Raw genomic sequence first — 15,511 nt, 5'->3', positions numbered from 1 at the left:
GAGACCCCCTTCTTCACTAGCTTCTTCTCAGCCCTCTGACTTTCCCCGCCTGTGTTGGGGGCTGGAGGGAAGGAACAAGGAGAATGGGGAAGGAAAGCAGTGCAGTAACCCAGGGAGATGGTGAATGGGATAGTGGGGAGATAGCGACTCCTCTCACAGATCACACTTGGTGTCTCCTGAATTGGAGCACGCTCTGGAGTTCCCACTCTCATTCCTCACCCTGGAAGAGCTTGAAAAGAAGAGTTTGGGAAACTGAGATCTTACCAGGAATGGCTGCAGCCACTGGGAAGGGGAGAGTTCCCAGCTTGTTGGGTCATGTCATAGATAGAGCCCTGGAAGTGGAGTCAGGAAGACCAGAATTTTAACTTTTCCTCAGCCACTGTGTGCCCCTCTCTGAACCTCAGTTTCCCTCTCTAAATTGGGAATAACTGTAACACTTACCTCACAGGGTAGTTGTGAGGATCAAATGAGATCATATCTGAAAGGTGATTTGAAACCATTCAAACCTATAGAGAGATTTATTATTATTATTACTACTACTACTACTACTACTGCTAAGAATGGTGGACTGGGCTATGATAGCTCAAGAATGTTTTTTGTTTTGTTTTTGCAAGGCAATGGGGTCAATTGACTTGCCCAAGGTCACCCAGCTAGGAATTATTTAGTATCTGAGGGTGAATTTGAACTCAGGTCCTTCTGACTCCAGGGCCAGTGCTCTAACCACTGCACAACCTTGTTGCCCCGGCTCAAGAATTTTAATGCCAATGTTGTTCATTTGATTTCCCCAGTAATCTAAAGTCTGAAGGGAGGAAAGATTTCAACACTGCCCAGAGGCAGCCGCCATGCTCCAAGCTGTCTTGCATCTTTTCACTATTAAGTTGTTGCGGTAAAGCATACTCTAATGAGTATATATTCCTTGGAAGTTATTGAAATTTGGGTTAGGACCTGGCCCAATTAATTTTATTCTTGTTACTAGAATATTTGTAGGAAATAATCTGTTTCTGAAAAGCTAAAGTATTCGTGACAAAGAAAGTGGGGATATATAAGGACCAAATTGTAATAACTTCTAGTGAAAACCTTCCTCGACCAGTAAAGGTTGGCATCTTCTCTGCAACTTAGACTTAGAGAGTGACTGAGGGCACTGAAAAGGTGAGTGACTTGCCAAGGGTCATCAAGACAGGATGTGTTAGTGGTGAGACTTGAACCCAAATCTTCCTGATTTTGAGGGCCAGCTCGTCAAACTAGCTCTCATAGTTGGGAGGAAATTAAAATGACAAATGGGATGGGGCTAAGCAACTTCTGGCATTCTTCATACTCCCAATGAACTCAATCACTACTGAGGTGAGACCAGGGAGCCCCTCTGTGCACTGCAGAGAGACTAAAGGGAGCTGAATGGCCAGGCTACATTTGCGTATGTGCCCAGAGACATTACAAAGACAAATGACTCTGAAAGACTTCTGAGCTCTGTTCAGTGTAATGACCGCCATGATTCCAGAGGATCAGTGATGACGGCTACCCTCTTCCTGGCTGAGGGGGCCGATCCGGGGTACAGAATGAGACATGCCATTTGGAACATGAAGGATGAGAGGATTTTCTCTGCTTCAATTATTCATATTTGCTGCAAACGTTTTCTTTGGAAGGGAAAGAAAATAAGTGCTTTGAATTGAATTTTTTTTTTTTAATTAACAAAAGAGAGCCTAGTTAACTCAACTCTGGGGTTGCTAATTGATTTGGCCCAGCCCCACTCACAAAGCCCAAGCTCAGGAACCCAGGCTTTATTTACCAAAGGTCTAAGGACAAGAACACCCTGCTAACAAATGAGCTTACAGCCTTTCCTCACATTCTCTTCTCCTTCACCAGCAGCATTGATTTCCAAGGAAAGATACCCTCCACCTCTCACTTCCAAAGACCCTAGGGCCTATGACTGAACTGGCTCCTTTCATCGTGACCACCAACCATGGCTGGAATCAACCAACTCTTTTGTTCCTGATTTTTCTTAGCTTCACCCTAGGAGGTTAATGGGTTCTGTGGAACTTTCTTCTAAGCAAGCCTCAAAGATAGCAGTGGCCTCCTTCACCTTCTGGCCCCGAGCACTGGGTGGGAATTCACAGGTGGCCTCCCCAGGTAGATTCTGGCCAACAAACCACCTGAGAAGAGAAGGATTTGAAAAATAGAAGACAATGACTTGCCTGTGGGTTTCTTCTTCTCTTGGGAAAGAGATAGAGACCTAAGAGCCCAGTTGTGCAAGGTACAATGGGAAAAAGATAACTGTAGGGATCCCCAAATGAAACCCAAAGCCCCAGTTGGAGAGATAACCCTTGGGATATATTGAGGAAACCTTGGGGCATTGGCTGGGAGACAGAGGTTCTCGGAAGCCCTTTGCCTTCTTCCAAGATGTCCTCCCAATAGGCTAAGTTTGGACAAAGAAGGGGAAGACTTTGGCTTTGTTCATGCTCACTCTGCCTTAGCTGAGAAGATAATATGGTTTTCACAGGGAAGTGGAGGGAGATGGACTGGGGAACTCCCAGACAGAATTTCTTCATTAGAATGGAAGCAAGGGGGTGGCTAGGTGATGCAGTGGATAGAGCACCAGCCCTGGAGTCAGGAGTACCTGAGTTTAAATCTGACCTCAGATACTTAATAATTACCTAGCTGTGTGGCCTTGGGCAAGTCACTTAACCCCACTGCCTTGTTAAAAAAAAAACTTAAAAAAAAAAGAATGGAAGCAAGGATCAGGCCGAGTAAAGTCTAGCAGAGGGACTGGTAGAGCTCACCCACCTGTGTAGCGGAAACAATTGGCAGTCACAATGTAAAGGGTTCTCATTGAGATTGATGACTTCCAGTTGAATAAAACCATCCATGGCTGGCAGTGTCTGCAGCTTATTCTTCTCTAGATACAGGCTCCTGAGCCCAAGCTCCAGGCCAGCAAAGGCCCCAGGAGAAATCTATTGAGGAAGGTGCCAAGGATGGTAAGAATCAGGGTGAGAATGGGAAAATTCTACAGCTTCAAATGGCAAAATGAATCTGAATGGGGGTCCAGGAGTCTGGTATCTCTGGTTTAGAATATGGAATGTTAGAGTTGGGACTTAAAATATTGATTATTAGAATGGGGGGAGGTTTAGAATAGAGAATATTGGAGCAAGAGGGGCCCAACAGACCATCTTCATTTTTTAACAGACAACAAAACAATTCATGAAAGAACTGGCAGTAGATTTAGGATGCTCGTTCCTTCCTAACACCCCTTCCTCTCCCTTCCCCTCCTTTGGATCAAAGACCATGCCCTAGAGTCCCCCAGGTTCCCATCCCATCCCAGAAGCCCACTCTTTGGATTGGCAACCATATCCCTGGTCCCACCCTCTACTATCTTGGACAGCATTGCGCAGGCACCTAGATGTGGGAACACAGGCTATTCTAACGGCCATGACGCAAATCATTTCCAAATAAACCGCCACTTGGACTCAGTCTCAGGAGCTGGCATGCCGCCCTGAGAGATAAGGTGTGCGCCAGAGTCCTTGGGAGCTGGACATTCCGCTCCATGGCCCAAGGGCACAGGACACAGCTGTGTTTTATCGCCTCTTCCCTAACATACCTCCTTATCCTGTAACACAAGATGCTGCACATAGACCACTTGTATACCCCCCATTTCCTCATCTTTCTTTGTTCTACCCTGCAAGACCTAACAGTATATATGTAGAAGCTAAGCAGTAATAAATTTGAGCTGGAGGCATAAGGCAGTGTGGCTTGACTCCTTATTCTCAGCTTCCCTCCGGGAGGGAGGTAATCGCTGATAGGACCCCAAGGTGAAGCAAGCCGCAACACCTAGATATGGTCATTCCTGCCTCCTGTCCTTTGCCCTCCAGTTCTAGAACCATGAGCAAATCATCTCTGTCACTGCTGCTGGAAGGAGCCCTTCCACAGTCCCACTCATCATCCCCGGCCTCCATCCTCCTATGTAGGCTGTCTCCCCAATTCCAATGCACACAAGAATTATCTGCTTCTCCATCTGACCCAAAATGCTTGTTTCTCTTCCTCCTAGTACATGTGAAGAGCTTAATAAATAATTTTTTATTCATTCATTCATTCATTCATTCATTCCCTCTTCTCTTGATATAAATAGAATGAGTCCCCAAATCCTTGGCTTCCTTCTACTGACTCCTGGGTCTGCCCTCCTGTGACTTCCTTTCAGGAGTTTACCAGGTTTTACCTGCCTCTTACTCACCTGCTGGAGCCCAGTGTTATTTAGATAGAGGTGTTCTAAGGACTTGGCCACAGGCATAAAGGCTCCTTCTTGGAGGATCTTGAGGGGATTTCCAGACAGCTCCAGCTCCCTGAGGGCAGGCAGCCCCTCCAAAGCCCCTGTTGGTACAGCTTGCAACTGATTGCTGCCCATATAAAGTCCCTCCAGATTCTGAGCCGGGCCAGGTGAGACCTGAGAGATGTTGTTCCCATTCAGATGGAGCCGTTGAAGGTTCTTTCCATCAGCTAAATCACTGAGGACCAGATGTTGAAGAGCATTGTTCTCCAGGTGCAAATTCACCAGCCCAGGCAGAGCCCACAGGATATTCCTGGGCACCCGTGTGAAGTGGTTGCGATCCAAGTACAGGTAACGGAGTCGGGGGATGCCCTGCAAGGCAGCAGTACTGAGTTCTGAGAGCTGGTTGTTAGAGAGATAGAGGTAGACCAGCTGGCCCAATCCTTTCAAGGCCCCTGGTGCCAGGTGAGTGATTTTGCAGTGCTGGAGGTGCAGGGATACAAGTTGGTCTAGTCTTCTGAAGGAGAATTGAGGCACAGTAGTAAACTGGTTCCAGTTCAGATCTAGGAGCTGAGTGGTACTGGGGAATCCAGAGGGGATAAACCTTAACCCCTTGTTCTCACAGATACTATGGTTGGAAACAGAGGAACAAGTGCAAGCTAAGGGGCAAGGCTTGGCGGCCTTGTCCTTCTCTAGGCCCTGAATGAGCTCTTGCTTCTTTCCCTCATCTCCAAGATCCTGACAACGCAAGTCCTTTTCCCTCAATGACTCCAAAATCTCTCCTCTTAGAAGCCTGGGCTCTTGGCACTGTCCATCCATCATCACCCAGTTCCTGACGGCCCAGTCCCTCAGGGGCTGGGCAGCGCAGTCACAGCGCAATGGGTTCCCACTCAGATTGAGCTTATGGAGACGGTCCAGGCCCTTCAGTGAAGGCAGCATCTTCAGCTGGTTGTCCCGGAGGTCCACAGTATAGAGAAGGGGACAGCGGGAGAAAGCATCTCCATCTACAGTCTGTAGAGAGGCACCATCAAGGGTCAGATATCGCAGTTCAGGTAGGGCTAGCCCTTCTTCCTTTCCCAAGTGGGTGAGGGGATTGTGACCAAGGTCAAGGTGGGCCAGGCCATGCAAGTGCGACAGAGCCTCCCAAGGCAATGCCTCAAACACATTGTGGTCCAGACTGAGCCGGCGAAGGCGCGACAGACCTGCCAGGGATTCTGGTGCCAGGCTGGTGAGGGCATTGTGAGAGAGGCGGATCCACCAGGCACTGAATAGTCCCTTAAAAGCCAGGTCGGGCAGGTGGTCCAAGGAGTTGTGAGCCAAGTTGAGGAGGTTAAGGTATGGTAGCTGGTTGAAGGTCCCCGGCTGGATCTCTTTCAGTTGGTTGTGCTCTAGAACCAGCTTCCTCAGAAGAATCAGCCCATCCAAGGACCCTTTGTGTAGGACAGAGATATTGTTGGAGGCCAGATTGAGGTAAGACAGGAACACTAGACCCTGGAAGGTCCCTTTCTCCACCTGCTTTAGCTGACAGTTCTGCAGATCAAGGTGGTTCAGGGAGTGAAAGGGTTCAAAGACACGTGGAGGAATCACTTTTAAGACATTGCCTTGGAGATCCAGTTTCTGAGTCACCTGTTAATAAGAGAATCATCTTTGTGGTGATACTTCCATGATTCTTTAAGAGGGATAAGAATCTGATTTCATATTTATAACAGATTTTCTATTTCTTTCCTTCAGAGAGCAGAGAAGGGAGTAACAGAAAGGAGAGAAATGTGCTCACCCAGGGTGACTCTCTGAAGATGGGACATGTACAGTTAGGAAGAAAGAGATCTTGACTTGAGGGGCTCTTTTAAGCTGGCCAGTTGGGCCAGCTGCAAGTCTGACTAACAAAGGAACTAAAACTGTGTTGACTGGTTCCAGTTTTGTTGACTGAGAAGTCACACAAAAGAGCAGTAAAACTCCCTTTGAGGAAACAGGAGCCCAGACAGCAGAAAACACACAATTTAGACAGTAAGGAGTTAGCAAAAAATGAGAAGCTGAGAAGCTCCGAAAGAAGCAATAAGGAGTAGCTCCAGTGACCAAAAAAAAGTTTGTCACCTATAGAGGTGGGGTAGAGTAATAGTACTAGAATCTGGGAAAGTTGTTTCAGGCAGGAGTAACCCATGTCTAACATGGAGCTCAGAGAGAGTGGGTACTTTTGTATATAAAAGAATTTCCTTTTGTTATTTATTTTGAGACTTTATCCTGATTAAAAGCTTTGCTTTTTGATTTATAGTTCCTCATTTGAACCATCACTCCTGATTCTTGTCACTATACCTTTATAAATAATCTTTCCTAGGTTACTGCCATTCAGAGAGAATGTAGACAAAGTCCTATATGCATGGTGGTTATTCCTTCATTCATCCATTCGATAAACATTTCATACTGGAGAAGCAAGAAGGGATAGTGGTGCCCTATATGTCTGTCACATCCTGTCTGTATGGTTGCCACCTCACATCCCTACATTTCTAGCACTGTGGCATCACCTAGGTGAAGTCAAGGACTTTGAATGGGCCAGACCAATCCAACAAGGAGATAAATGAATTATAAATCATTAGCAATGATAATATGCAATAAGATATTATATGATGAGTATATGTGAGAGAAACAAATTAAAGTATTCCACGAGGTTCAAGGGAGACTACTGACAGCAGGGAAGGCTTCATGTAAGAGGTGACACTTCAGCTAGGCCTTATGGGTTATTTATGATTTCAACAAGCCCAAGGTGATGAAAAGAATTAGGATCTCTCAGTCATTCAAGTCACCCCAGCTATCCAGTGAATTCATAACCAAACCTGGGAAAGGAAGATGGCAGGTCAGGAACGTGGGTTCTTGGTAAAAGCTAAGAACAAGGACTTCATTCATTCTCTCATTCATTCATTCATTCATTCTTTTGACCAACTTTGATCATTGTACAAGGGGCTAGAGAGACAGTCCCTAAAACAAAACAGTCCTTCCCCTCAGCCTCATATTTCATGGATGAGGGAAGTAATGTATAGACACAATATCAAAAAATAAAAAAGTAAATACAAAGGAATTTTAGAGGAGGCACTAAAACTTGGGGGAATCAATGCTAGAGAAGAGTACCTCCCTCTCAGACTTCTATGAACATCCAGACTTGCTGTTTAGATTGATGAGGAGACCTAACATTGACTCTCTGATCCATGCACAGACTTCTGAGTGCGACAGTAAATGTGCTACCATTCCTCCCTGCCTTCCTAAGCTCTGATACTCTGGGCTAGAGCTCCAATTATCACCACAGTTCCAAAGATCCTGACCTGGGATGTTCCAGCTCACCTGGGGGATAGAGTCTGGTACTTTGGTGAGATTCTGGTTCTGGCACACGACGGATCTCTTTTTGTTATCACAGATGCAGACCTTGGGGCAGTCAGTGAGGACTTTCCTCTCAGAGGAGGCCTGTAGCAGTGACAACCACAGCAAAAGGTTAAGGTAGATCCACATCTTGAGGCATCACTGTGGAAAGAGAGAAGAGCAGATTTATTAGAATTGGAAGAGAAAAGAGACATAGGGAAAAACCCCCAACAGTATTATCCTGAAAGGGACCCCAAAGAAAACATCCTAGGGATGTTGTGACCAAAATCCAAAGCTCCTTCATCAGAGGAAAAAAACAAGAATTCAGAAAGGAACAGTTCACATATGAAGAGAACACAGTCAGGATCATCCAATTATATAAATAAAAGGAGATCCTGGAATACAATATTCCAAAAGGCAAAAGATTTGGGCTTACAACCAACAATAGCTTATTCTGCAAAGCTTACCATAATGCTACTGGAGGGAAATGGATTTTAAAAGGAATAGAAGACTTCCTGATGAAAAGGTCAGAGCTGAATAGAAACTGAAATACAAACACAATTGTCCAGAGAAACCTAGAAAGGTTGACATATTTAAGCAGCCAGACATGGTGGTATTTGCCTGTAATCTCTGGTGTTGGGGAAGCTACTGGGGAATCTCTTGAGATCCAGAATTCTTCTGAGCCAATTGGGTGGCCACACTAGATTTAGCACCCCTTATGGCAAGTGGAGGTCCACCAGGCTGCCTAAGGAGGGGTGAATTGGAAGGGGGTTAAAACTTCTGAATCAATCAGTATTGGGATCAGGTTTATGAGTGGCCATTGCACTCCTAAGGAAGGTGAGATAAATAATTATAAATAATATAATCTATGGGAGGGAAAAAAGTGGAATGTATTAAATGATCAGGGAGAAGACATGTATGGTGGTACTATTGGGGGAAATTTAATTCATATAAAATTGATCAATAACTCCTGACCACGTGCCTTTTTTCTCATCTCTATCGAATCTTTAGAAGTTGCATATGTATCGTTGAAAATATGAGAAAGAAAAGGGTGAATTATCACGAGTGACGTTGAAGAACAGGCCACGTTTTTACTGAACAATACAGAATTTAAGAGACAACTGAGGTTCAAAGAAAGCAATTCAACAGATCAAACATCAGTTTTCTCCAACAAAATTGATGAAGATATTTCAGTGCTTCTCAGTGGGTGAAAAACAGAGGACTTTCTACCTCTCATTCTAGATCTCAAGAGCAGCCAAGGAAACAGGCGCTCCAAGAATATTGGCCTTTCACGGGGGATGCCCAATAAGAATTCAAAGAGAAAAGACCATCCCTGTCTATAGGGCTCCTCCAAGGACTGAGATTTTTTTTTAGATGATGTGCTGATTGTGTTATCTTTGAATATATCACCTCCTTAGTCAGAACCATGGTTTTGGTTTTGTTTTTTGTTTGTTTTGTTTGTTTTTTTAGTTTTTGCAAGGCAAATGGGGTTAAGTAGCTTGCCCAAGGCCACACAGCTAGGTCATTATTAAGTGTCTGAGACTGGATTTGAACCCAGGTCCTCCTGACTCCAGGGCCGGTACTTTATCCACTGCGCCACCTAGCAGCCCTCCATGACTGCTCTTTTGGGAGACCCTCAAAACTGAGTCCTTGGTTTCTTTCAGAGCTTAGCTCAAATGGCATTTCCTTAACCAGCTCCAACCTTCTTTGCTAAGGTTGCATCGTCTACTCTGTAAGAATCTTGTATGCACCAACTTAGTAGATGTTGTCTCTACTATTCAAAGTATGACATGACACCCTGACAGCAACATGGGGGTGATCAGCCTCAATGGACTCGCTCGTTCCATCAGTGCAACAGTCAGGGACAATTTGGAGCCGTCTGCGATGGAGAATCCCATCTGTATCCAGAGAAAGAATTGTGGAGTTTGAACAAAGACCAAAGACTGTGACCTTCAATTTAGGAAAAAAACTGTTATCTTATTATGTAATTCTGCTATCTCATACTTTATTTTTCTTCCTTAAGGATATGACTTCTCTCTCATCACAGTCAACTGAGATCAATGCATACCAGGGAAACAGTGTAAAGACTAACAGAATGCCTTCTGTGGGGGGTGAGGGGAAGGGAAGCAAGATTGGGGGGGGGAATTGTAAAACTCAAAATAAATAAAACTTTATAAAAAAAAGTATGACATGGCTGATAGAGTAAACTTGGAACTAAGAAGGCCTAGGTTCAGATACCAAGGCCTGCTTCTGATACCAATTAATGGCTCTGTGATTCTGGACAAATTGCTTAAACTCCCAATACTCAACCTGTCAACCTTCTGTGGGGATTAAAATTGTCCTACCTTCAATAAAGAAACTGAGGCAGAGCTCTGAGGCAATGGCACTTTATTAAGGGGTTCATGGTCTCCTCTAATGAAGTGGATCTCAGATCTTCCTCATGATCTGAGGTGCCCCCTTCTTCTGGGACTTTGTAGTTATAAAGTTTGATACCCAAATATGCAAAAGAGGCATGCTAAGATGCAGAATCTCATTGGTTGACATATGACACATAAGCTAAAATAATCAGAACTGATATGCCAATAGGGTTACAAGTTGAGTGAAGCAAGAAATATTTCCATTGACTCCCTGGTTACTTGTTCATGTTGGATAAGAGAGAATAACCTGGAGGAAAAAAAAATTGAGGGATTTTTCATGTAACTGAGTGACCTTGCTACACTAGGCTTGGTCACCATGACAAGGAAAAACAAAGGCGGAGGGCCTCCATGATTAGGTAACTGATCTTACAATCTGCAGCTCACAGCTCTGGGACCTCATATATATAGAGAATTTATAATCACTAACCCTATGGAATCATATCAAATTGATTAAAACTGATTGGAAAAGAGAAGGGATCCAAAAAGGAATTATTTCTCATACTTCATTAGTAAAAGCAATTTCCTTGTTTAGGACTTCCCGATAACCTATATCAGTTTCACAAGCCAGTCCTTGTCTCTGTCCCCTTCTCTGTTAGAATGTACATTTTTGGAAGACAGCGATTCTTTTTGCCTTGGCATAGTGTCTGGTCATAATATGCTCATTGAGTAATCGATTGACATATCAAGAATGGACCCTGATGACAGACAATAACCTGGGGCCAGAAATGAGTAGGAGGAGGAAAGCACCTTTAGGGAAAGAGCATCGCGCTTTTGATGACCTTAAGCTTCTCCCTAAATTAAAAGTATCTCATTCACATACTAGGCCTTCTAGTGAATCACATGACTATGGAATTGTTGATGGAAAAAAAGTAGAATATTATTGATATAATGAGTCTCCAACATGCAAGGGAATATGGGATGACTAATATGAAGTAATGCTTAGTAAAGAAGGCAGAAGGGTAGGGCCCTGGACTCAGGAGGACCTGATCCAAATCCAGTCTCAGACACTTACTAATGACCTAGCTGTGTGACCTTGGCCAAGTCACTTAACCCCACTCCCTTGCAAAAACAAATAAACAAACAAAAAAAGGCAGAAGTCACACTGGCCACAACTGACCCAGACAAAAACACAGGCAAGAGACTGGAGTAGGACCCAGAAACTAGCAGATGGCGGGATCACAGAGCTAGTGCTGGGAGGGCCTCAGATCTGATCGGTAGCAAATCCTTCATTTTCAGAAAAGGAAACTGAGGTACAAGTGACTTGATGAAGGTCACACTGGTAGACAGAGGTTCCAAAATGACAGAAACTTCTGACTCCCAATCCCATCTGCTTTCCATTGCTCTGTGACTGTTCCAGCTGACTCCAAGCCCTTGACTATCCTTGCTTTTTATTCCTCTTTGTTTTCCCCCTTTATTTCCTCCTCTTCTAATTTAAACATCAGACCACTTGCCCTCCAAGGGGCAAGGTCCGTGAGCTAGGTCTGGGGGTTCTAGTGGGTCCTCCACCCAATGCCCAGAACACAAGCTCCTTGAGGGCAGGGACTGTTGGGGTTTAGTCTCGGTGTGTCCAGATGGTCCCTCTAGTACCAGTCAAGCTCATGGGAGACTCATCAGCAATAAGCCAACACTTGCAGATGAATGTTTTGACAGGACGATGATGAGTTAGGACGGAGAGAAACATGAGTTGCAATGGCTATGACCATGACCAAGCCCCTGCAGGGGCAGGAAGGGTTCTGTTGGCAGGAGGAATCGATGGTCACCCAGTCTGGAGATGGCATTGCAAGATGTGATGCTTCCCTCCAGTTCCTCCCCTCACATTAGCCTTACCCAGGTTTGGGGGGCACTCCAGGAGAAGCAGAGACAGAGGGGAGGAAATAGGGCTCTCTTCTGATGGGGATCTCCAGCAGCGACTGATTCTGTCCAAGTCATAACCCCCCCAGCTCTGCCTCCAGCCCCCCTGCCTCCCTCCCCAAGCTGAGAAGGAGCTCCGGGCAAGACCCTCCTGAGGCTGAGACATACACCCATCCCTGCCTTGCTCTACAAAGGATAGTGGAAAGCTCTGAATTGCTATCATTTGACTGATGAGGAAACTGAGTCTCAGAGGGAAAAAAGTGACTTGCCTAAAGACACTAGCAAGATAGTGATCATAGGGAACTTAGGGATGACATGACTTTACATCCTCATTTTACAGGAGAAGAAGCTGAGACCCAGAGAGAATAATTGCCTTGATAATTACATTTTATAGAGGGAGGCCTTGTCCTGTAGTGGAAAGAGCATTTGCTGTAAAGTCAGAGATCCTGTGGTCGGATTCTGGCTCTCATTTCCTAGCTGTGACCTTGGCTGGGGGTAGGGGGTGGGTCACTGAAAGATCCTGAAGGTCTCTCCCAGCTTCCCAGGCTTCCTTTACCAGCTAAAATCTCCCTTCCTCCAGGAAGTCCTCCCCAAGCTCTCTTAATTCTAGTGCCTTCCCTCTCTTCATCATTTCCACTTTATCCTGTATTAAGCTTGTTTGTGCATTGTCTGTATGGAGTCTCCCCCAGTGGATTCTGGGCTTGAAGGCAGGAACCGGCTTTTTCTTTCTTTGTATCCCTGGGGCTCAGCACATTAGTAAGAGCTTAATAATTGCTTAAATAGAATAATATATAATAATATATAATAAATGACTGGCTCCCAGATCAGAGAGCCTGTGATTAGGAGAGGGGAAACTGAGGCCCAGAGAGAGGAAAGTTCTTGCCCGAGGACAAGAAGCAAGTTAGTGATTATAGGGAGACTAAAAGTTGGTGCTTGCTTCTTTCCTTTAGCTCTTCCTCTTCCCCAGGGTTTCTTCATGCCCCTTCTCCATCCCTGGGGTCCCCCCAGCTCTCAGTGGACATGGCCAACACCGCCAACTCCCGGAGGGCCCCAAGAACTCACCCCACTCTCCTGGCTCCTGAGCCCTCGTCCTAACTGGAGGACAGTTCCTGGGGAGTTGGATCAGGAGAGGGCGGGGTGGGGGGGCGTAACTCCCAGAACCAGCCAGTCTGTTCCCACACCCCAGATCTCTGGCAGCCTGGATCCTGAGCAGGTGAGGGCCCCGCCAACTGCCCCCGGAGCAGGCAGGGCTCCCCAGGTCAGCCCCGCATACCTGGCCCCACCTAGAAACCATCTAGCCCTTCCCAGCATAGAGGGACCCATGTGGCATTTGGGAGCTACTGAGAGTGGAATGCCCAGGCAGCACTTGAACTTAGGACCCAGGATGGCCAGACGAGACGGGGAGGGGGAGGGGATGCCTGGACACCTGGGTCCCCATTGCACCTCGGAGTTTCTTAGCTGTGGGACCCTGGGGGAGACACTGCCTCTCAGAACCCCTGTCTCTTCTACAAAGCCAGTACAGGATTCACAAATGGACAAGCTGGAGGCCATCATTTTAGAGAGGAGGAAACTGAGGACCGGGAAGTGGCAAGTGGCATGTTATAGGGTCTCAGGTAATTAGGTTCTTCAGCAGGATTTGAACTGGGGACTTGCTCTCCTCTCCCCTTGCTCTTCTCTACAAACATTCCCCACCCTTTCCCCCTGCATTTACACTGGCAGCCCTGCTTCTTCCCCCAGGACCTGGAACACTCTCCACATTGAATCTCTGCCTCCTGATACCCCACTTCCTTCAAGCCCCAGCCTATCAGAGGCCTATCCGCTCCCCAGCCAGGGCCTCCCAAGGCTCCCCTTTCATTCCGCTTCCATATTTACATAGCATCTTCCCCACTGAGGCCCATCTCCAGTCACCATGATCTGGATCTGACCCCTGCACCCAGATAGCTCTGGAGGAGAGAATGAGGCTGGTGACTGCTAGGCCCTCCCTCACTTCAAGAGAATTCACTTGTGCATCGCAGCATCACCTCCGTGATGTCACTGTCCTCTTCCAGAATGAAGGACAAGCAGCAAGAATACAACAGCAACCACATTCCAAGTGGCTAATAGATGGGCATGACATTTTTTTCTCCAAATTTATTATTTATTTTGAACCTTCCAGTCCCTCCCTTTCCATTGAGAAGGTAAGCAATTTATTAATTATATGTGTGAAACAGATTAAAACATATTCCATATTAGCTATGTTAAAAAAATAAAAAGGCAAGAAAAATAATAAAAGCAAAAATGTCTTTGTTCAGAACTCAGCAGTTCTCTCTCCAGAGGTGGGCAGTAGCATTTTTCATCATGGTTCCTTTAGAACTGTCTTAGATCACTCTCCTGATCACAGTAGCCAAGTCTTTCACAATTGATCATCATTACAATATGCTGTTATTGCGGGTAATGATCTCCTGGTTCTGCTCACTTCACTTTGCATCAGTTCATATAGGTCTTGCCTTGGGCACTGATAGGAAACTCTTGTTGCCTTGAAATTCTGGAGGAAAATGACTTTGAGGTTTTTTGTCACAGTTCACAAATTGGGAATGAAGATAAAAAGATGGGAGAAGTCAATATTGAAGGGATTAGAGAGAAATGGGCTCCCTCATGCCTTGCTGGTGGAGCTGGGAATTGTGTAATCATTTGGGGAAGCAATTAGGAATTAGACCAAGAGTGATGAAAATGTCCATCCCCTTTGACTCAGAGACAGCATTGCATGACAGCTAGGTGGATGAAAGAAAGGCCCCCATGCATCCCACAATAGGTATCACAGCAAAGAACTAGAAACAGGAGATGTCCATCAGGTGGCGAATGTGAAGCCGCTGTGGTACAAGAATGAATAGAATGGACTATTCCTATGCTGTGAACTACAGTGATTATGAAAAATGCAGAGAAGCATAGAAAGATGTTCAATGGGGGCGGTTAGGTGGCACAGTGGATAGAGCACCAGCCCTGGAGTCAGGAGGACCTGGGTTCAAATCTGCTCACTTAACCCCACTGCCTTGCAAAAAAAAAACTTATAAAAAAAAAGCAAGATGTTCAATGAGCATCTGATGTAATATGAAGAAGGCAGAACCAGGAAAACAATAGAATGGAATGAACTTTTATTCAATGTGAAGGCGCTGCAGCCCCTGGGGAGCCATAGAAGGACTAGAGACAGTTCCTTCTCTCAAGGTGCTCACAGTCGAATAGGAGAGACAACATCCAAGTTAACTTACTTAGATAAATTGGAACAAACAGAGGAAAGGCACCAGTATTAAGAAGGATCCAGGGGCGGCTGGGTGGCACAGTGGATAAAGCACTGGCCTTGGAGTCAGGTGGACTGGAGTTCAAATGTGACCTCAGATGCTTAATAATGACCTAGCTGTGTGGCCTTGGGCAAGCCACTTAACCCCATTGCCTTATAAAAAAAAAAAACCTAAAAAAAAAAAGAAGGCTCCAGAAAAACTGAGTAGAAGAAGGGATTTTAATGAGGTCTTGAAAGAACCTAGGAGGCCAAAAGGTGGAGTTGAGGAAGGAGTATGTTCCAAGCAAAGAGGGATGGCCACAGAGAACGCCCAGAGGCAAGAGGTGAGTGTCTTTCCGCCAGAATTTATTAAGAGGGTGAGGGAGTGATATG

General features: G+C 45.6%; 1 protein-coding gene across 1 annotated transcript; it reads right to left on the bottom strand.

Moving 5' to 3' along the window:
- Nucleotides 1-838: 838 nt before the first annotated feature.
- On the bottom strand, nucleotides 839-12,986 carry LOC141511805 (chondroadherin-like protein). The gene is made up of 5 exons (XM_074220836.1): nucleotides 12,928-12,986; nucleotides 7,583-7,759; nucleotides 4,220-5,878; nucleotides 2,779-2,945; nucleotides 839-2,147 (listed from the first exon to the last, which is right to left on the bottom strand). The coding sequence occupies exons 2-5, from the start codon at nucleotides 7,745-7,747 to the stop codon at nucleotides 2,003-2,005; spliced, it is 2,136 nt and encodes a 711-aa protein (XP_074076937.1). The 5' UTR covers nucleotides 7,748-7,759; nucleotides 12,928-12,986; the 3' UTR covers nucleotides 839-2,002.
- Between the last annotated feature and the right edge of the window lie 2,525 nt (nucleotides 12,987-15,511).

This window comes from Macrotis lagotis, chromosome 2, assembly GCF_037893015.1.
Source record: "Macrotis lagotis isolate mMagLag1 chromosome 2, bilby.v1.9.chrom.fasta, whole genome shotgun sequence".
Classification (NCBI taxonomy): domain Eukaryota; kingdom Metazoa; phylum Chordata; class Mammalia; order Peramelemorphia; family Peramelidae; genus Macrotis; species Macrotis lagotis.
This window is presented reverse-complemented; position numbering and strand designations above follow the sequence as displayed.

Excerpts from the sequence above, each read along its gene's own strand:
- LOC141511805 (XM_074220836.1), bottom strand. The coding sequence starts at position 7,747 with ATGTGGATCTACCTTAACCTTTTGCTGTGGTTGTCACTGCTACAGGCC. Across the intron at positions 2,946-4,219 it reads ATAACACTGGGCTCCAGCAG|ATTTCTCCTGGGGCCTTTGC; the intron begins GTGAGTAAGAGG and ends CTTCCTCAATAG. Across the intron at positions 2,148-2,778 it reads CAATTGTTTCCGCTACACAG|GTGGTTTGTTGGCCAGAATC; the intron begins GTGGGTGAGCTC and ends TTCTCTTCTCAG.